This window comes from Phoxinus phoxinus (assembly GCF_949152265.1).
Source record: "Phoxinus phoxinus genome assembly, chromosome: 3".
Taxonomy (NCBI): Eukaryota; Metazoa; Chordata; class Actinopteri; order Cypriniformes; family Leuciscidae; genus Phoxinus; species Phoxinus phoxinus.
Genome location: NC_136878.1, coordinates 45,602,628 through 45,623,978, shown reverse-complemented (window position 1 = coordinate 45,623,978; position 21,351 = coordinate 45,602,628). Strand labels below are relative to the sequence as shown.

The 21,351-nt window shown below is 39.7% G+C and overlaps 1 protein-coding gene across 1 annotated transcript in view; it reads right to left on the bottom strand.

The window, feature by feature from the left end:
- pappaa (pregnancy-associated plasma protein A, pappalysin 1a) overlaps nucleotides 1-21,351 on the bottom strand; it is a 103,155-nt gene that overhangs the window by 59,172 nt on the left and 22,632 nt on the right. Inside the window, exons 8-11 of the mRNA XM_079606408.1 lie at nucleotides 19,700-20,198; nucleotides 10,401-10,529; nucleotides 9,278-9,369; nucleotides 3,170-3,366 (exon numbers count right to left, since the gene is read on the bottom strand). Of these exons, the coding sequence (XP_079462534.1) occupies nucleotides 3,170-3,366; nucleotides 9,278-9,369; nucleotides 10,401-10,529; nucleotides 19,700-20,198 (917 nt within the window). The remainder of the gene's footprint in view (nucleotides 1-3,169; nucleotides 3,367-9,277; nucleotides 9,370-10,400; nucleotides 10,530-19,699; nucleotides 20,199-21,351) is intronic.

Here is a 21,351-nt window from a genome sequence, read left to right as displayed (position 1 = left end):
TGTGCATGTTTTTAGAAATCTGAACTTGTCAAGAGTAACAGTAAATGGAGATACTGAGATACTGCAATGATGCATTTATTTTTATTTTTGAAACGCTCATAAAAGAGTTTAATGTAAAAAAAATACATATATATATACATATATATATATATATATATATATATATATATATATATAATAAAAAGCCCATTTATATATATATCTTAGTTATAATAGTTTTAAGAGTAACAGTAAATGAAGATAGTGAGATACTACAATGATGCATTTTTGTTTTTACTTTTTGAAATGGTTATAATAATTATTATGAAGCTTTATTTAACATCAAGAGTTTAATTCATATATATATATATATATATATATATATATATATATATATATATATATATATATATATATATATATATATATATATATATATATATATATATATATATATATATATATAAATAATAAAAAGCCCATTTATATATATCTTAGTTATAATAGTTTTATCTAAAAATGGGATTTCTTGTGTTAACATATCTAATGTTGGTATATTAAAGTACATATGTATATAAACATCTATATATTAATATGCTTAATTAAAAAAAATATTACAATGCAAAATGTGCCAATTGGAGTAAATACAGTTATTGGAATAATTACAGCTATTGTCCAAAAAGTCTACACTGGAAATACTGTCGAAAAATCAATTATTTACAAACTCAGATTATGAATATCGAAGAGTAATTGTCAATCCAAGTGTATGAACAGTGTGAATGCCGACACAAGATAACTACTTTAATTGAAACTGAAGATTGTCGAGCTACTCATAATTTACGTTTCCTCTGCACTCATGATGTAGAAGACAGATCACTGACTATCCACTGGAATCTCTGAGATTAATTGGTATTAAATGTTAATTAGTTCAAATGGATGAAACTGGGCTATAGTGTTACTGTATATGACCTAAATCAAGAGTATCTCTCCCAGGCCACACAGAAGAAGAGACGTTGTGTTCTCTCTTGTTGTAAGACACACAGACGGTCTTTAAAATGTCAGGTGGGGAGCAGAGACGTTACAGTGTGTAAGTCTTCAGATGTGGCTTTCAGTGAATGAAAATGACCTAAAGATTGGTTTGTTCTTCCTGGCAAACAGACACAGACTCTTCCTCCCCTTCTGCACTCGTCTTCTGAAAACATCCCGGCAGATCCCTATCAGCTACGCTTCTTTCCCTACAGGGGTGAACGGGCACTTGAAGGTATACGGGACATGTCCAAACCCCCTCTGAATGAGAGGACACAACAAACAGCCGAAGAAAACCAAACAACACAAGTACTGAAAGCTCTTTAAACAGCCATGTCCGACGTGCCTTGGGTTGTGTTGCCTTCAGACCGCACTACAGACGGCAGATGGCACTAAGAGTCAGATGAGGATAAAGCCACGTGTGCTACATGTTTAGGAGTGTGAATGAAATGGATCGACCCACGGAAACATGTTCAGGATATATTATACTTATTGGAAATGCTTATTTCTTTGACATTTTAGGAAAAAGCCATTCCTCGGCAAAACTTCACGCTGTGTGTTCATGGAAGGAGACAGGCCGGGACATTGTGCACAAGGGCTGCTTGACACCGAGGTCGGCGTGTAATTTCACAGACATCTTTACGGTCCTCTCAGCTATGGAGATTTTATCTCCAGTCTTACGGAAGGAACTGAGGAAGTATTTGTGGCAAGCCAATGTTCATGAAAAGGACCATCTTTTGCAAAAGTCCACAAGATTTCCAAAAGACCCAATTTTGCAGAAAAGAAAAACAGATGCTCACAATCTACCACATGCCTTATTGTTTACTTGCCTGTTCATACATCATTTTTTTATACGAGTTGAGTATGAAATATGATCCATCAGGCTTTTGGGGAGCGTTCATCTCTCAATCATCATTGTATTGCATTGCATTACATGTTTTGCCCTCCACACTAAAAAAATAAACAGTAAGATGATATGTCAATGCTTAGCTATGATCGATTCTGTTTAGTTTTAATTTGTGGAGGGCAAAACATATAATGCAATGCAATGATGATTGAGAGATGAACGCTCCCCAAAAGCCTGATAGATCATATTTCATACTAAACAAAAACACATATGCAAAATATGCACCGTAATAGATGTTGCCTACAAGTTAACTATTTCATATGTCAGGCTTTACGGAGTAAAAGGTTGTAAATAGTTTTAATACAATTTTGTACACAAAAAATACACATATGTATATATATATAGAGAGAGAGAGAGAGAGAGAGAGAGAGACAGAGACAGAGACAGAGAGAGAGAGAGAGAGAGAGAGAGAGAGAGAGAGAGAGAGAGAGAGAGAGAGAGAGAGAGAGAGATAGAGAGAGATAGAGAGAGAGAGAGAGAGAGAGAGAGAGAGAGAGAGAGAGAGAGAGAGAGAGAGAGAGAGAGAGAGAGAGAGAGAGAGAGAGAGAGAGAGAGAGAGAGAGATTTACGTGCATGTTCTGAATTGTCACTCTAAAAAATGCTGGGTTGTTTTAACCCAATTGTAGGTCAAATATGGACAAACCCAGCCGTTGGGTTACATTTTTAAATTACATTTTTAACCCAACGTTTGGGTTTGTCCATATTTGACCCAAAATTGGGTTGAAACAACCCAGCATTTTTTAGAGTGGGCGTTTCTAGGTTTTAACTTGTTGACATATTTCCTATTCCCTGTATGAAGAATGGCACATGCTGCCCTAAACAGAGGATAGTGAATCTTTCTGTAAATGCTTCCCATTAGGATGAATGAAATCTGGTTTCTCATCAGTCTCACAAACCTGCAAACAACGATATTGGACTGGTAAAAAGCTCTAATAGCATAAGTTGTGACAAGTCAGCCAATAACATCACAGCTTATAAAAAAAAAATAGTGAGCGACATGCATCAGATAGCAGGTGAAAAGACTGTGGCTCGTCCATGAATGTTCAAAGCACATAAAGATAATTCAAGCTGACCCCAATTTATAACAACAAAGCGACCGTTGTCAATAAGAATTGTTCAGTTGAGCAACCGCTGGCAATGCAAAGTCGAGCAATACAAACACACAGTGATGTAATGCAGTGAGTTGACGTGACTGGCCTCCTCACAAAGTCACTGTCGGTGTGAATGCATCTTAAGGCTGAATCTGTGGACACAAACCTTAGTAATAGCAGGATATCCTGCAGCCACGTCGGCTGGGCAGTACAGCCGATCTTCATTGGACACTTCCACGGTGGTGGCCCACTGGTCCAGAAAACCATTGGGTGTATACAGGCCACAGTCCTTCACTCCTGTCTCCCGCTCGAAGTCTTCACACACGCCGTCGCCGTCGTAATAGTAGCACATGCTCGGCTCATCTGCACACACACACACACACACGTGTACATATTCATGTTTCAGAAAGATTATATACTAACATATACTGTTATTTAAACAAAAAGGTGCAGTAATATGACAGTAAATAAAGCCTGAACTAAAGAAAGCATTCTCTTGGTTTCCGTGTGCAGATTGAAAACCCCGTCCTCACAGTTTCATCTTCATCCGAATAATAATAAGAGGAAATAAAGATCACAGGAGAATATGCTGAAAACAACTGACATTTATACATTTGTTCTTTCAGCAGATCAATCACATGACATTTGTATTTAAGGTTTATTAGTTTTGAATGTAGGCCTAGGTTTAATTTAATTTTCAATTATTCATAACAATATGGTTTAGTTTTAGTTATTTTCACACTATGGTTGATAGCTTATGGTCTTTGTTTAGTTTTTGATTGTTTTGCTTTTAGCTTTAGCTTTAGCTTATATTCTTAAGGAAAATGTTAATTTTTCTCATTTTTCATGTGCATTTTTAAAATGTAAAAAAGGAGGAAATAATCCATGGTGTTTGGTAGATCTCCTGGTAGATCTTACTGGTAGAAAAAAACATAATCTGTTAAATTCCATTGTCCCTCCCACATTATAGGCTATTGCAAATATATATATAGTAAAATTGAATGTGGGATCGTATGACTAAACACAAAATACTGATATCGATATATCCTATCAATAATTATTACGGTATTTTAATGGCTTTCAAATGTAAGGATATCATAAATTATGTATTTGTTACTATACTCAAGTTCTTAAGGGCCAGGCTAAAATGCACCACTCAACTCTATCCATCAAGGTCTGGAAAGGTATCCTGTTTTAAACTGCACGTACCATTACAATTAGTTGGACTTAATAATGTTATCAAATGTAATAAAATGAAGAAAATTTTAAATTAAAAGTTAAGTTTACAGCACTATGTGAATATATTCATGCAAAATGATATTACGCTGCTGCTTCTTTCCGCAACACAAATATCCAGTGAGTGGCGCTGAAAGCAAGCTCAGTGTTATTCGAAACAGAAAGTGAATCTGTCGGTGTTTTATGACGTTGGATGTTATACGCATCACAGCAGTTCGGAAATCAAAAGTCTGGTGAGAGCTCCAAAAAATTATGCTTAAAGTCGGCATGAAATCAAAATTGACCCTATATTTACTTTGTTAGCGGATATTACTAGTCTTGTGGTGAACAATTAATCCGTGCAAGTTAATACATGGAAAACAATTGTTTGCCGAAGTTATCTTTAATCAAAGTCTGAAAAGTTACTTCCGGGTCTGGAATGGTTATTTTTCTGATGACGTAGGCTTGACGGCTTGGGTTGGTTAATCGCTTAACCACTCCCCTCAAACCGTTACTCTGCTGTGGGCGAGAGATGGAGAGGAGGAGCGCTGAAGTAAAACCCTGCCCTCTGTTCAATATTCCCTTTCACTCGGAAATGCGTCACAACACTTGAGAAAAGTCGTTTGCAACTTCCGGTTCATGCGGACTTTAACGCGTTTAAAAATAACGTTCCACCTGCACTAAACCCTAATCATACCCGATCAAAAGCAAATGTGAGATAAAAGATAAAATTCCTTTCTTTGAGCTCTTCGCAGACGCAACAAACATTATACATTTTTAAGGCCTAACAAGTTTGTTGAGGGTTGATTTGTGAAGGACTACACGCCTGCACACATATTCAAATGCACACACCTATCGACCGAACACGTGATCCGCATGTCTGCGTTTCCGCGGGTTTGCGTTTCTGAGGTTTGCGCTGAGGATACTCGTTTGTACCTTCGAACCCATTTCAGGGAGTGCGTTCTCGAGACACCGGGCACTCTTTGCGGATGGGCGGCGTTAAGGGTTTTCTGTTAACATGGTGTCATGTCAGTGCACCCTAAGTTAATGACTGATGACCTTCGCAACTTCACTGTTACGCCAATTTCTATTATCACTGTAAAGCTGCTTTGAAACAATCCATACTGTTAAAAACGCTATTTAAATGAAGGCGACTTGACTTGACTTTTGTTACACTCACAGCATCATATCATAGAAGAAAGTGAAAGTGATCCAAAATTGTATTGTTCTCCTAAAATGTTCACTTCGACGGCTTAATGTGAGCAATACTCAACAGGTGTGTCAGCACATGGAGCTGTAAAGAATGTCAACACATGTTTTATTTAGCAGGCGGCTTGCATTTCTGAGAGAGTCAGATTGTCCTTCTCAAATACCATTTAAATCCATGATGCTGCAGGTCCTAATAAAGTTACCGGCCAGTATTTTCTCAGATTTGTGTTCATTTTGGATCTATGCTGCCGTCAGAATCCGAGCAGATGAAGGCATCTTGGCAGACAAGATGTTGCCTTCATGCCTTCCTACCACCGAAGGCAGCAGTCTTCAGGTTTTAAGATCCATCAGGTTTTCCAGGGCCGTGAGTGAGACAGGAGAGCTGTTGAGTTTCGGGATATTTGGGATGAGTTTTCCAGGCTCTGGAGCCGCTGTTCCTCTCCTTCACCAATCCTCCTCTGTCCGTCTCTCACCATTTCACATTCTCTCTCCCACATTGTGTCTCCATCCACTCCTACTCTGTCTGTCTGGCAGTTTATCAACAAACTGAATATTAGTGGTGCAAATAAAATGAATGATAAAAACAGTGCATAATACACTAAGAAAGAGACCATTTAAAAAATGATAAAAATTATTTAAACAATCCAATGGCAACACTCCACATGTTCCATTGGTTAACATGAACAAACAATAACAACACTTTAACACTAAAGAATTAATTAATGTTAATTTCTAATATTTACTAATACATTATTAAAATATTCTCTATCCGTATTGCTCATTGTAATTTTGTATTATTTTAAAGGCTTCTGATTTAGTTTTGGAGGTCTGCTATATTAGATGCATCATGCACGCAACACTTTAATTTTATACTCTCATAATACACATTGCAGCTTAAGCTCTTTTCTCACAGTGTCTGAAACGTTTCGATTAAGGATTCGGTTTCTTTAAACCCCACCTTTATGAGAACCTGCTCTGCTCTGATTGGTCAGATGGCCCAGTCGTATGTGATTGGTCGGCTCCTTACAGTGTGTGTCGGAAACCAAACGCCCATTACCATATCTGAATTTTGCTTTGGATCCTCATCCTTTTGAAGTGCATTAAAGTGGATTTGCTTCAACAGCAAAAAGTGTTTGAGGGTCAAAGTTGACGTTGTTCACTGGCAGCCAATGAAAACCTTAGGCTGGCATTACGCAAATTCGTCACAAAATAACAAAATGACATGGGTTCGTGTCATGGGTTCGTGCAGGAAGCAAGACTGTAATTATTGACGACTCGTTTTAGGGGGTTCAGAATCGCTTCTTTCTCCACAATAACTCCATTTATCTGCACTTTGATCTTTGCTGTACTTTTACATTCACAAACAACTATATTACACACTTCATGGAAGGTAATGTCTGTCTGTCTGTCTGTCTGTCTGTCTGTCTGTCTGTCTGTCTGTCTGTCTGTCTGTCTGTCTGTCTGTCTGTCTGTCTATCTATCTATCTATCTATATATATATATCTGTCTGTCTGTCTGTCTGTCTGTCTCTCTGTATCTCTCTCTGTCAGTCAGTCTGTCTTTCTCTCTCTCTCTCTGTCTGTCTGTCTGTCTGTCTGTCTCTCTCTCTGTATCTCTCTCTGTCAGTCAGTCTGTCTTTCTCTCTCTCTCTCTGTCTGTGTGTCTGTCTCTGTCTGTCTCTCTCTCTGTCAGTCAGTCTGTCTGTCTGTCTGTCTGTCTGTCTGTCTGTCTGTCTGTCTGTCTGTCTGTCTCTGTCTGTCTGTCTGTCTGTCTGTCTGTCTGTCTGTCTGTCTCTCTGTCTCTCTGTATCTCTCTCTGTCAGTCAGTCTGTCTTTCTCTCTCTCTCACTCTGTCTGTATGTCTGTCTCTCTCTCTGTCAGTCTGTCTGTCTGTCAATCTATATTTTTCTCTATCTGTCTCTGTCTGTCTGTCTGTCTATCTCTGTCTGTCTGTCTGTCTGTCTGTCTCTCACTCAGTGTAAGGGTTTCCAGCAAGGAGGACGGAGGCATGCCGCGCCAAGTTGGCTCGAGCCTTCACATAAATTCCAGAGCTCCCCTTTGCTCAGCTCTACTGATGTTGAAACGAGGGGCTGCAGAGGGGGACAAACACACACACACACACACACACACACACACACACCTAGCGTCCACATGGCATTGCACACAGCCATATGCACGTGTGTGCCACACCGTACCCGCGATATCGTTATATTCCTCAGAGACAATGAGACGAGCAATTTACTGTCTCTGGACAACCTAATTCAAACACAATAGGTAAACCAAACACTATCTTTTGGTTCAGCGGAATCCAGCTAAAAAAACAATCAGTTGCACAGTCAGAAAGACAAACGGTTCATTCATGATGGTGCCTGATGGTTCCACACAAAAACAAATATTTCAAGCTGCCACACAGATGTGGCTCCTTCAGCAAATGGTAGAAATAAACTCTCGGACAAAAACATGCAATGCCTGATATTCTGAAAATGCCGCTTAAGTATATCACTAGCAGTCTACAAAGAGGAATCATATTTTAAAATAAGTATCTTCTGCTTACCAAGGTTGCATTTTTAGTTTTTTTACGTGCATATAATACGCATTTTACGCGTGCATTTGATACGCACTACATTTGAGTGTAATACACACGCACCCCATACATATCCTATGCACGTAAAAACTAATTTTCGATAAACACACTGCATGCTATAGATGCATTTAGTGTGACCGGGTTTGTAAAAACGGTAATATTGTGCAATATTATCACGATTTGAAAATGACTGTTGCCTTTTTAATATATTTTAAAATGTAATTTATTCCTGTGATCAAATCTGAATTGTTAGCACCATTACTCCAGTCTTCAGTGTCACATGATCCTTCATAAATCACTTTGATATGCTGATTTGCTGCCCAATAAACATTTTTAAATGTTGCTTCATATTTTTGTAGAAAGTGATGCATTTTAGACATTTCAAAAGAAATAGAAAATTATATCGAAAATAGAAAAATAGTTTACATTTACATTTATTTGACATTTTCATGTCTTTACAGTCACTTTTGGTCAATTTAATGCATGCTTCCTAAATAAAAGTATTAATTCCTTTAAAAATTCTACTTAACCCAAACTTTTGAAAGGTAGTACATTTACCATTTTATTAGTTACATTCGTTTGTCTCTCTGACCTTTGTGATCAAATAGGCCCTTTATTTTGGTACTGTACCTTTAAGACTTCTACTGTATTTCTAACCATGTGGAATACAGTAAGTAAGTACTTCCACTCACAAGTTTGCTTTCGGGAGCACGGCCCATGGCGAGCCAAGCTGCTGAACACTGAAGGTGTCATTGATGAGCTCCATATCAAGAGCAGTATTGCTGTCTATTTTACACTCATGAAAGGCTTTGCATTTGTGTCTAAAAGTAAACTAAATTTCCCTACTGCTGTCTTCCAATGACGTAACCTTTCCTCAGGCTCGACCATAAAAACAGAAACCGGAAAGCCTTCTATTATTAATAATACAGCACAAGAGAAGGTGCCAAGGCATCCTTCACAAATCTGTTAGTGTGTTCGTTTTGAATTTAAATGTCTTACAGATTTTACAAGGATGTCATAATGCTGGTGATAAAAAATGGCTCTGGAGGGAGTGAATAAAAGAGCGCAGCTAAGCTATTACTCCTAAAGTGCTGCTCTCAAAGATGCTTTTCCCCCCGGAGCGAGACGGTAACACATCTCGCAAAACCGTCAACCAAAACTGACGTACAGCATTGGGTACGTTTAAGCGTGCCACACTTTTGCCGTAGCGTTTGACAGACGGCTGTAATGAGCAGATGATGCACTCACGGTTTCTCTCCACACTTACCAATACAGTTAAAGAACGGCTCCTTCGTACAATGGCCGGAGCAGCCGTCTCCATTCATAGTGTTCATATCATCACATTCCTCTCCCTGGGACCTGGAATAAATCAATGTATACATAATAAACATAATAATGATGATTTCCCTTGGTGGATATAAATCTATGTTGTTAAAAGCATGGACCTCCTCGTGCAGTAGATATATGACAGTATGTTTTCAACAACTTTAAAATGTTTTGTTGAGGCAGTGGATGAGCCTCAAGGTTAATGTGATGATCCAGTAAATCAGTAGTTCTCAATCTTTCGACTCGGAGGACTCGGAGGACACTCAAATAACTATAAAATATATTAACAGATTCTAGGAGAGTTGATGTACTGTAAGTAAGCTATTGAACCACAATTCATTTTGTAATTCCCGATTTTTCAAGAACTGTACGTTAATTAATAAAACAGTATAGTTGAGGGGGTTCTTGTATGATTTGTGTAGCATTTTAATTAAGCTAGATTAACTCTTTCCCAGCCAGCACCAGCATTTCTGATCATTTTCACAAAATGTTCATGGGCCCCAGAATATTTTGTTGTAATATCTGAACATGCAATTTATCCCAAAAAAAACATCTGCTTATAAACAAGAACAAAACAAAACAAAAAAATTCTAGCTTAATGCATTCCTTTTTTTTATCAAAACTTAAATTAAAAAAGCAACATTTTGAGCAAAAAGCTGAGAAAATCTGTTTTCGTCAAAGACTACATCCCGATCGGATTCAGAGCGATGATCAAAACACAGATGGAGTAAATCGAGTCCATCAACACTCCTAAAGCTTCACAGTCCTGTAGCTCGTCCTGGGTCGACATTTCATTCAGGAACATTAGGCAGTTTTGATTTATATTCTGTTAAATGTTGATGATCGCGTTGTTTTACAAATGCATATGATTACATATGCTATTGCTTGTTTCTGCTTCTTCTTCACATGTCTTCTGATCAGGAGATTGAGTACTCTTTAAGAAGATGCGTCATAGCGCCCCCTACCGTATAACAATGAAAACCAGGAAATTTCTGTCAAATTCTGTCTCAAATGATGGTTGAGAACCACTGCTCTAAAGGCTGTGGAAACACATCCAATCTCACCTCTGGATGAGACCGTCTCCACAGTACGGCGCTCCAAGGCGGTGTGTGAACGGAGGTGATGGCTCACTCTCGCTCCGACTGGAGATGGTTTGGACCTGGTATGTGTACACACCACCATACTCAACATCCCTGTGGAAAAATGCAAAAAAAAAATATCACACATCTGTCAGGAATGTACTTTTACATTGAGCCACTAGGAAAATACTATAGGCTTCCTGCAACCAATTCAATTGTATCATCAAAAGCAATCTTTACACTGCAAAGGTGGAACAGAAGCTACATCTGACATGGCATTTATGTTTATTCACACAGACTGCTTAAAGGATTAGTTCACCTCAAAATAAAAATGTCCTGATAATTTACTCGCCCCAATGCCATCCAAGATGTTCATGTCTCTCTTTCTTCAGTGGAAAAGAAATTACGTTTTTTGAGGAAAACATTTCAGGATTTTTCTCCACACAATGGAATTCAATCGCAACCAACATGTTGAAGTCCAAATCAATGCAGTTTCAAACGGCTCTGCACGATCCCAGCTGAGGAATAGTGTCTTATCTAGCGAAACGATCGGTCATTTAAAAAAATAAAATAATAATTGATATACTTTTTAACCACAATTATTCGTCTTGTGCTGCTCTGGTCTGCGACGCGCCAGGCATTACGTAATCATGCTGGAAAGGTCACGGGTCACGTCATCTGTCCAAGTTATTTGTCTGTGTAATCCGGTTCAAAAAAGTAGGGAAGGGCGAAAAATCATCTAATTTTCTCCTCCAACTTCAAAATCGTCCGACACACGTAGCGCACCTCGGAGATGGTACAAGACATTTGTGGTTAAAAAGTATATATTTTTGTTTTTTTAAAGGACCGATCGTTTCACAAGATAAGACACTATTCCTCAGCTGGGATCGTGCAGAGCCGTTTGAAACTGCATTGATTTGGACTTCAACATGTTGGTTGCGGTTGAAGTCCATTGTGTGGAGAAAAATCCTGAAATGTTTTCCTCAAAAAACTTAATTTCTTTTCCACTGAAGAAAGAAAGACATGAACATCTTGGATGGCATTGTGGTGAGTAAATTATCAGGACATTTTCATTTTCCTTTTTAATGTCGCATCTTGTGACATCATGTCCTGTTTTTGGTTTGTTAACATTTCTTATTTAATTTGAATCGCACAAGAGTTTGTTCGTTTCAGCGTCTCGGTCCGCTTGTTTGATGCGCACCAGGGTTCAGATGGCAGCGTTCACACTTATTCAAATGAGCCGCACTAACAGAGCAATCGCACCAAGGGTTCATTTTAATCTAAACAAACATGCCAAGTGTGAACACACTCTTAATGTATTTGGCCTTGGAGGACTAGATCTGCTACTCTGCTGCTGCTGCTATTGCTACAGCTAATACACACACGCTTACATGAGAGCATGTAAGATATGATGCTCCTGCTGCACAAATAGACATACCATAACCAAAACCATAATCCCAAAAAAAAAAAACTGATCAAGGCAGGTGGAGCTGGGGGAGGTGGAGGTGTTTTTAGAGAAACTCTGATAGTGCACTGCAGGACAAGCTAACAACCAGTGAACCAGACTATTTAAATTTTGGGCAAGCAATATCATTGGCTGAAAGGATCAGCAGACACCAATCAGCTTCTGCCATCCGGTAATGATGTGATTGCTTGCAGATTGCAGGTAAAGGGCCGATCAGCCTGCGCAGTTAAAGACAAAACTGAAGTCATTGCGTTTGGAAACAAAGATGAAGTTCTCAAGGTGAACGCATACATTGACGCTAGGGGTCAAACAACTAAAAATCAAGTCAGGAATCTCGGTGTGATTCTGGAGTCAGGCCTTAGCTTCAGTAGTCATGTCAAAACAATAACTGAATCAGCATACTATCATCTAAGAAATATTGCAAGAAAAAGATGCTTTGTTTCCAGTCAAGATTTTGAGAAACTTGTGCATGCTTTCATCACCAGCAGGGTTTATTATATAACAGGATTATTGTAATGGACTCCTCACTGGCCTTCCTAAAAATACAATAAGACAGTTGCAGCTCATACAGAACCAGAAAATATGAACATATCACACCAGTCCTGAGGTCTTTACACTGGCTTCCAGTAACATTTCGGATTGAGTTAACTGGTATATAAATCACTCAATGGCCTAGGACCTCAATACATTGCAGATATGCTCACTGAATATAAACCTAACAGATCACTCAGATCATTAGGATCACATCAACTAGAAATACCAAGGGTTCACTCAAAGCGTGGTGAGTCTGCTTTTAGCTATTATGCCAGCCGCAGCTGAACCAGCTTCCAGAAGAGATCAGGTGTGCCCCTACAGAAGTCACATTCAAATCCAGAGTCAAAACACATCTGTTCAGCTGTGCATTTAATGCATGAGCACTGTGCCACCGTTCGTCCGACTGTTTGCACTGTATTTTATTTCCTTTTTATTCTAAACTGTTTTAATTGTTCTAATTTATTTTGATTATTTCAATTACTTCTATGTACAGCACTTTGAATTACCACTGTGTATGAAATGTGCTATATAAATAAACTTGCCTTGCCTTGTATTGCCTTAGACCGACAGTTCACTGACTTTAAGGCAGGGATGTCTACACCTGCTCCTGGATGGCCACTGTCCTGCAAGGGTTTAGCTCAACACATCTGCCTGGAAGGTTCTGGAAGTTTCTTGATTGGCTGGTTCTGGTGTGTTTATTTGGGGTTGGAGCTAAACTCTCCTCGACAGTGGCCCATCAGGAGCAGGATTGGACACCCCTGCTTTAAGGTGTCCACCTAATGCACAACACAAGTGCAAATAGCTTCTAGCATAGCTCAGACACTTCCAAACAGTGGTCAATCAGAGCATTCTAATCATTCCTTGCTGAAAAAGTCTGATTTAGGATGCTAAGACACCAGAGTTTACACTACATGAATTATGTCAATCCAACCTAGCTCCTTCTACACCCTGAAAACTTTTAGTGCTGGTTTAGTGCTGATTCTAAGCACATGAGCTATCACGTTGAACCATCAGCTGGTGGTGGTGGAGATCAGAGATAAGAGACATCTGATCTTGTGTCAGTCTGAAGAGGAAAGTGGATCTATACTCAAGCTGAACCATGTGGGATGTCATGAGGAATGAAGTTGTGCTGAGACAATGTAACCAAAACTTGCTCAGTTAGCACTGGGCTTTGAGGAAAGGGTCACGGCGAACGATTGCGGCGGCTGATAACCAGCAAAACAGGCCAGACATGTTTCCTCTCTCAGAGGACACCTGTAAACAAGCACAAGTCGCATCTTCAACACTTCTCTGAGTGAATTGGAGTGCTGTCCACCTCTTGGGGGACATTTGCATTTGGTCAGTAAAACTGTATAAAGTGATGAAAGTAGATAACCTCTCCTCTATGCTACTCAGTAGATGCCGAGATTTACTGCAGGCCCTTCACACGAACCAAGTGAAAAGAGCCCAAGCTCAGGTCTCTGGGGGCCCTTGTGAAAAAGAAGCACACTTTAGCTTGCTTTTAAAAAAAAAAAGACTGAACTTTAAGTGCACATTCAATACAATTAAGTGCACTTCTTTCTACCAAGGGGGGGGGGGGGGGGGTTTGCACACTCAAAGCCATTGTTAAACAGTCAACAAATATACAAACATCTGTGACTTTACTCAGCAATCATAAACAGCTAAACTGTTGCACCCATTAAGCAATTTCTTAAAGTCTAAACAAATCCGATCACTAGAAATACAAAGAAAGCCATACACACAAAACATCCATCTAAATTTTTTTCTACACTCATATCCACTAATATTGTAAACTACAACCCACCCACAAAGCTACAAAACAGCATGTGCATTAACTACTAGACAGGAACCCCAAGTCTCTCAGCTTTCCATCTCCAAAACTACACCTACACAGGTCAACATGAGCGAGAGGAAAATACACAAAGCCTTCATTATTTGCATTTACGTTGGACACGTTCCCAGAGAGAAACGCAAGCACATCTCTGCTGATTAACAAAACAACACTGCCAAATTACCAGAGTGCCACGGATATTACGTTTATTACGAACGCCGCAGGTTCACGTGAGGCCAAGTGTATTTGTGCTGCCGTCAGCAGAGTTATACGGTGTCTGTTCTAATGGGCAGGGAAGCAGTAACGTTTAATAAGAGGCTAAACAAATCATTCAAATTAGCACTTGACATGAATGACACCGGCAAGAGGTTTAAACTGCAATTTTCCTGTGTTTTGGAAAAGGGAAAAACGTCTGTGAAAGTCCCATTAAATGAAACAGAAAACACAAATAATATTTGCACAGAGAAAAGCAAATTACACAACACACAAAAAGGCACGTACACACATAAAGCTGAGATTTTAGTGCGTTGAAAGGGAGTTTTTGAGTTTGCAAGTCCTGGCCAATGATCATGAAAGGCTCACATGAGAGTGAGACATCATCAATAAATACAAATAAATCATGTATTTGTGTGCGTGCGTGTGTGCGTGCGTGCGTGCGTTTTTGTGTGGTATAGTATAGTATTTCAGCCATTAAACTCTAGGCTGATCTGTCCTTTACATGCAATCTGCAAGCAATCAAATCATTACCTAATGGCACACGCTAATTGGCCTCTGCTGATCCTGCAGCCAATGAGATTGCTTGCTCAGCATTTAAATAGTCTGGTTCAGGGTTTTCTGTAGGGTAGTCCTGCAGCGCACCATCAGAGTTCCTCTGAAACCCTCCACATCCCCAGCTCCACCTGCCTAGATCTGATACGGGATTTATATACTGTATGTGTATTTGTGCAGCAGCAGCAGCATATCTTACATGATCTCAGCAGTCTGTTTGTTTATCTATTAGTAGTTAATCCCAGCCATGTTAGAACGTACTGCCACTAAGTTATTGAAACCGGTAACCACAAGAAATCAACCGAGAGTTACGGGTTTATGGGACGGTAATGAGAAATGTTGGGTATCTTGATAAATCTAAGCACAGTTCAGTGGCAAAATCCAGTTATAACAATAAATGTTTATAAATATTCCACTGTACCGGTAGATAGCTATCTATGCCACATTAAAAGTTCAGATAAAATACTGCACTTAACTAAGTTACTTGCTATCTTCAGTGAAGTTGTCTATGCTAGTTTAAATAAGCAACGCAATATTGTTCAATTACATGACTCTTTATCTTTGCTGTAAATACTGCATGTGCTCAAAAAATGGAGAGTGAAAAAGATGGAGAATAGTTGCAACAGCCCACATTTTCTGGAACAAAGTAAAGTTATGTTAAACATGCTCAAGTGTGTAAATGAATGCCAGGCTGATTGGCTGTGATTTTTATCTCATGGCACAACATTTTCACTTTAAGGAGAGACATTGATTTTTGCAGTAAACTTATCATATCGCACCTGGTTAGGCCACAATGTAAAATGACATGGCATTTAATGGGACTAATATTACATCTCAACCCTGTTTAGCTGACTAGGCGTGAAATCAAGATCATGTGTTTTTATGATCTTTAAATTCAATAGTGTGATATCATATGCATTGACTTTATATCAGCCTCCCCGCTCTCAAAGATATCGGCATCAGCCATAAAAAAAAAATCAATATCGGCCGACCACTAGACTATATGATGCGTTGATCAGTGAACAATATGTAACTGTGCTAATGCCAATGCATTACTCAGCTAAGGAAAAACACACCCTTTATATATAATACTCAAATATACACCCTACAGAGCGTTTAGCAGTGTTGCTGCCCCTGATTGAAAGTTAACATGTGCAGTTCTGAAGTGCTGTCTGACAAACTGGAAAATGCATTTTAAATTTCAGCTAAAAAATTATCAGATCATTATGTAATTGATAATTGCTTTTAATTCTAAGTGCACATGCCTATCCCTGTGGATAACAAGGTTCCACTTCCTATTGCATAAAGAGACATCTGCCTCCAGACTTTCTATGTTACACATGTGCTGAGGTGTTGAAGAAAGAAGTCTCAGAGAATGCCATCATCGTCTGCTCGGCCTCCACCCTTCAACAGAACTTCATCTGTGTCTTATTAATGCATTGTATCATTGTATTCTCAACTGTCCTGAACTGGTGCAGCTGATGATATGTCGTATGACGTCATGTGAGCCAGACACTCTTGACAGATCAACAGGCCCGCCAATATGCTTATGGCATAAATATATGTTGATGACATGGCATGAAATAAGTTAACATGTCAACAGAATTGCACTTGCAGCTCATCGGTCAAACGCTGACTCAGTTAAATGTGTGATGCTACCATCTGTTTGCACCTCAGAGCATTCTCTGTGTTTAACTTATAGAAACCGTGTTGAAGTTATAGACGGGAGAGAGAACGAGAGAGGAAGAGAATGCTTAGGAAAGCTTCCCATTCAGACAGTACTTCGTTTAATAGAAAGCCAACCTGGAATTCTTGATCAAAAAGAGACTCGATACTTGTTGGAAGACTTCCACAGAAACACATCAAGACTTATGAAGTGCTTGAAGACAAGAGAAAGCATGCTATTCAAGTGACCTCCTCAAGAGAAACACCATACGCAAGCACCACAAGGGTCTTCTGCAACAGAATAGACAAGGTTTAGTTGTTTCTGGGAAAACGGCAACTGGTGGTCTTAAATGAGATGCCCACATCTCACCAGGCTGTCAGGAGTTCTCACTAAACAATCTACGTTTCAAAGAATTCCAATTCCACCAGTGCCCGCATGTAGTCATGTTTCCGAAACCACAGAAGATTTGGTTTTCCTTGTATTTCTAGGGATTCAGTTGGGGATGATAATACTACAGTAATAAAGTGAATGCCCCAACGAAGATAAATCATTAGTTGGGTTATCCCTAGTTGTTCTGGTTGATAAATTATGTCAATCACATATAAAGGAAATCACCTTATAGTGGTGAATTTAGAGAGAAACTCCAACATTTCCACAGTGCAAATCTTCCCTCGGAACATGACTTCTGGTAAACAGGGATTACTGCGGTCAGCTATGACGTCAAAAGCTCTACAGCGGTGTATAGCACATGCACATTTCCTATGCAACTTGCAACTGGTTTACATATAATCTAGGCCAAATTCTTGTAACGTTTTGGTCCGAAACCAATTAGGAGTTAGGAGGATCTTCAAGGAAACGTGAAAGTCGCCTACAGAAGTGGTTATGAAATAACCTGGTTCCAAAGGTCACCTTGTTCTAAAAGATCTAGTGGATCTAGAGTTGACTTGCTTTCCAAAATCTAGAAATGTCAGTTGGCTTCCATGCAATTTGCTATTAAATGTACTTATCCTGTAAGCTGGATAAAGCAATTTCCCAGTGAGATTAAAGACTATGGGGCACAACATCAAACCAATGCAATCATTGCATTATTAACTGGTAGGAGGGTGGAGCTTCTGGAATGCCATAACCAGTGGACTTGACACAACCGTGTCATGAGGTGAGAGTCTTAGACCAAGGGGGACCTGGTTCCAGGAGGCTGGGGCCCCTAAAGCGGATGAGTTGGCCAGTTGTCTTGGCCTCTTTCTCATTGGCAGGGGGGTCCTGTCAGCTCAAAGCAGGGGTGCCCTTTGAAGCCATGAGAGCAAAGAGGGCCAGGTCAGGAAGGGGAATAGCAGATGGCTGGGGGGTTTCTGAAGGCCAGTGTCACACACATGCAGGGTCAACCCAAGAGTGATTTACTTCTATATCCCAGAGCTTCAACCCTACTCTCGTATTTCTGAACAGACCTTAACGTTCCATATTACATAAATCCAAAACCGAAGGCGTTCTGTTCAAATTAACGAGCGAGTGCCAAGTGAGAGAGACATGGGTGACCCAAATTAGGTAGAGGTGTCAGAACATATTTACCAAAGATCAATATCCCTCTTGGATCAGAGCTGAGGTAAAGAATTCATTCAGCATGAGAAGAAGTGATTATAATTGATTCAGATCTCAGAATCAACGTCACTCAGAAAACAGACTCTCAAACCCAGCTGTGAGTTGACCACAGTTTACTTGAGCCAAAACCTTACCTACCTCAGATCAAAAACATGTCTCCTTTATTCAGCTACAGCCTAGCGAAGAAAAAATCCTTTAAGGTGGAAAAAGTGGGAAAAAGTGCCTATTAGATGCATCTGCAAACCTGCACCATGCAACATGCACAGTGCTGAGTTGCATCTGTTTATACTAGGTATTAAACGTGGCTGCAGGTGGAAAGATTTGGTCAGTGGAAGAAACTGAATATTTGCTAAATAAGCTTTTCTAACATATCATCAAGGCAAAAACTGCTGTCATGCTTGAGGTTAGTGGCAGTGACAGATGAAAGTAGGTGGCTTTCTCCGTTTCTGAATGCGACAACTGATGCAAGATGTTTTGTTTGGAATAGATGTGATGCACATGTAAATTAATGCAAAGTTTAAGATACTACATTCAGTTTGGATTCATTTGGATTGATGAATTTCTACAGTAAACCAACAGTGTTAAAACTAACCCCATGTTACAACCATCCCCGGTCTCCTCTACCATAAAATTGGATGCAGGTGTGCAGAAAATATTTTGCACTTTGTTGCTCATAAAAAAACTAAAACAAAACAGAAGGGTCAGCATTACTGAAAAAAATGTCTGTGCAAAGATAATCAATGCTGGTAGTAGATAAATCTTGGACCTGCACATTTTCCTCAACTATTGGAAACACGTTGTGCTACTATATCAGTGGGTGGAAAGCTAAACCCTTAAGTTCACATGCATCCAGAAGTGGCCAATACAGAAACGCTGACCAGAGACCCAGTATCTGGCCTTAAATGGGTAAGCATTAGTGTAATACTGCCCAAACCAGAGGTGCCCAGTCGAGGCCAGAACAACCTCAAGACAGCAGAGCATGTTAACTGGCATTCTGAAGCCAGGCCCTGGACTGAAATCAAGCAGCAGCTGCATCCTTCTCTTTGTTTCTCTTGGCTTCTTTCGAGTATTGAAAAAGTACAGAGACACACCGCAATATTTGAGCAGGGATTTGCTGTGCCTTATACTGACCAGGCACATTTCACACTCCAACTTTGAATTACGTTACTTTTGTTCTATGGTAAAACAGTTCCAAATCGTAGACAAGTTCCAAAGTCAATACGACTTTTTTTTTCTGGCAGGACAAGAGTATCTAAACGCTAGCCAGGACCTAAAATCATGTAATGACAGAAAATAATTAACCAGGAATACAGCTATATTTTTTCAAAGAACTGTTACCATCTTCACAGTAAGGTCAACATTCATTAATTCATCAGGTGTAAATGAGCAATTTGTTACAGCATTATTAAATCCAAAAGACTCACCTATCCATGTATTTTCGCATCGAGTCACTCAGGATGATGCCCTTGGGTGCGTGCATGAACGGCGGCTGCCGTAGAAGCCGATAGTGCAGCGGCGCGCATTCTCGACACAGAGGACAGTCAGGTTTGGACGTGAGCAGAGTTGCATCAATTTCCAAATGTTGCTCCATGGTGAAAAACTGCACTCCGTACACCTTCTCGTGCACATCCAGCTTGATGGTCAGGGGTGTGTCGCAGAACAAATTGCTGGGACCCAGAGACAGGTTGTTGCCACTTATAGTCAATAAGATTATATTGTGGATGGCAGGCAGAACGGTTTCCTCCTGGGATGAGAAGGTCACCCACACCGTGAGCGAGTCAGGGATAACCGGATGAGCAAACTCCAGCTGTAACATGCAGCCTTGCAGAGGGCAGGGAGGGGGCACCATGCGCAGATCCATGCCGTTATGCGGACTCCACGTGCGGACGCTGGGCTCGCATGCCTGCTCCACATCTGGTGGTCCTAAGAAATGCATCAATTGCATGAAAATCTATTAGAGTATTTCAAATCACTGTTCAGTTTGAGAGAGTTTTAACTTGTACATCGTATCTTAACTTGTTTTAACAGGAAAGGCTACTGTTTACAATACAGATAAAAAAAATTAAGCATTTTCTTTTGTTTTTGTAGAAGGGGGACTAACTTGAGGCTTCCTGATTTCTACAGTTTATCTTGTTCAGCGAAGGATATGAACCAGTTTTTCAAACAAGAATAATAACTCTACGGCACCCAAGCCAAGCTTTTGCAAACAGAGAGCCTTAAATCGTATGGATATGATCGCTTACTATTGCATTCAAATATTGAATAAATTAAAAAAATAATCCTTATAAGTCTTATAAAAAAAAATAAAAAAAATGTATTCCTTTAGGGATACGACATCTTGTCAATGTGGTAGCACCCTTAAAAGGTCAACTTTGTACCTTATTTACCCTTAAAAGTTCATAGTAGGACCTTCCAGGGGTTGACAGGGTACATAGTTGTCTTTTTTAAAGGTACTAACCCAGTGACAAGTTATTGTACCCCTAAAGGTACAATTGTTGCAGATGTTTTCTGACAGTGTAAAGAGCTGATGTAGTAAACATTTCAAGGAAACATTGCATCATATTATCAATAAAATAAGACCAGTAACCCAGTACTGTGCAGTGTCTGAAGTGAAGCAGGAACAATAAATCATAAGGTACAGCAGAAAAAGGAGTCATGCACAATGAGAAACGCAGTCACACACTTGATGCATGTTGTTAAATCTTGTCTGTCCATTTCTCCTCCACATTCTCTCTCGTTTCTGTGGCAAGAACCAGAAATCCGAGCGACCTGAGGATGAGGCCCGCACAAGGCTTTCGATTTCAGCCTGGCAATTACCTCTCATGTGCTGCAGTCCAGCCATATTTGGAGTCAACAGCAACTCATTTTACGGGGAGTGACGTACCCCAACATTCATCAAATGTGGGGAGAAGCCAGGGCACTGTAGACAGTGTGTTCTCCTGCTTTTCCTTTGTGCACTTCCAAACTGGAAACAGCAAACGCCATTTGCTAACCTCATTTCTGGGCAGTGCACAAAATTCCAGTGTTTAATCAACTGAGCACTGAGTTTTTGGCTTTCCAGGCCACATCATCTCAA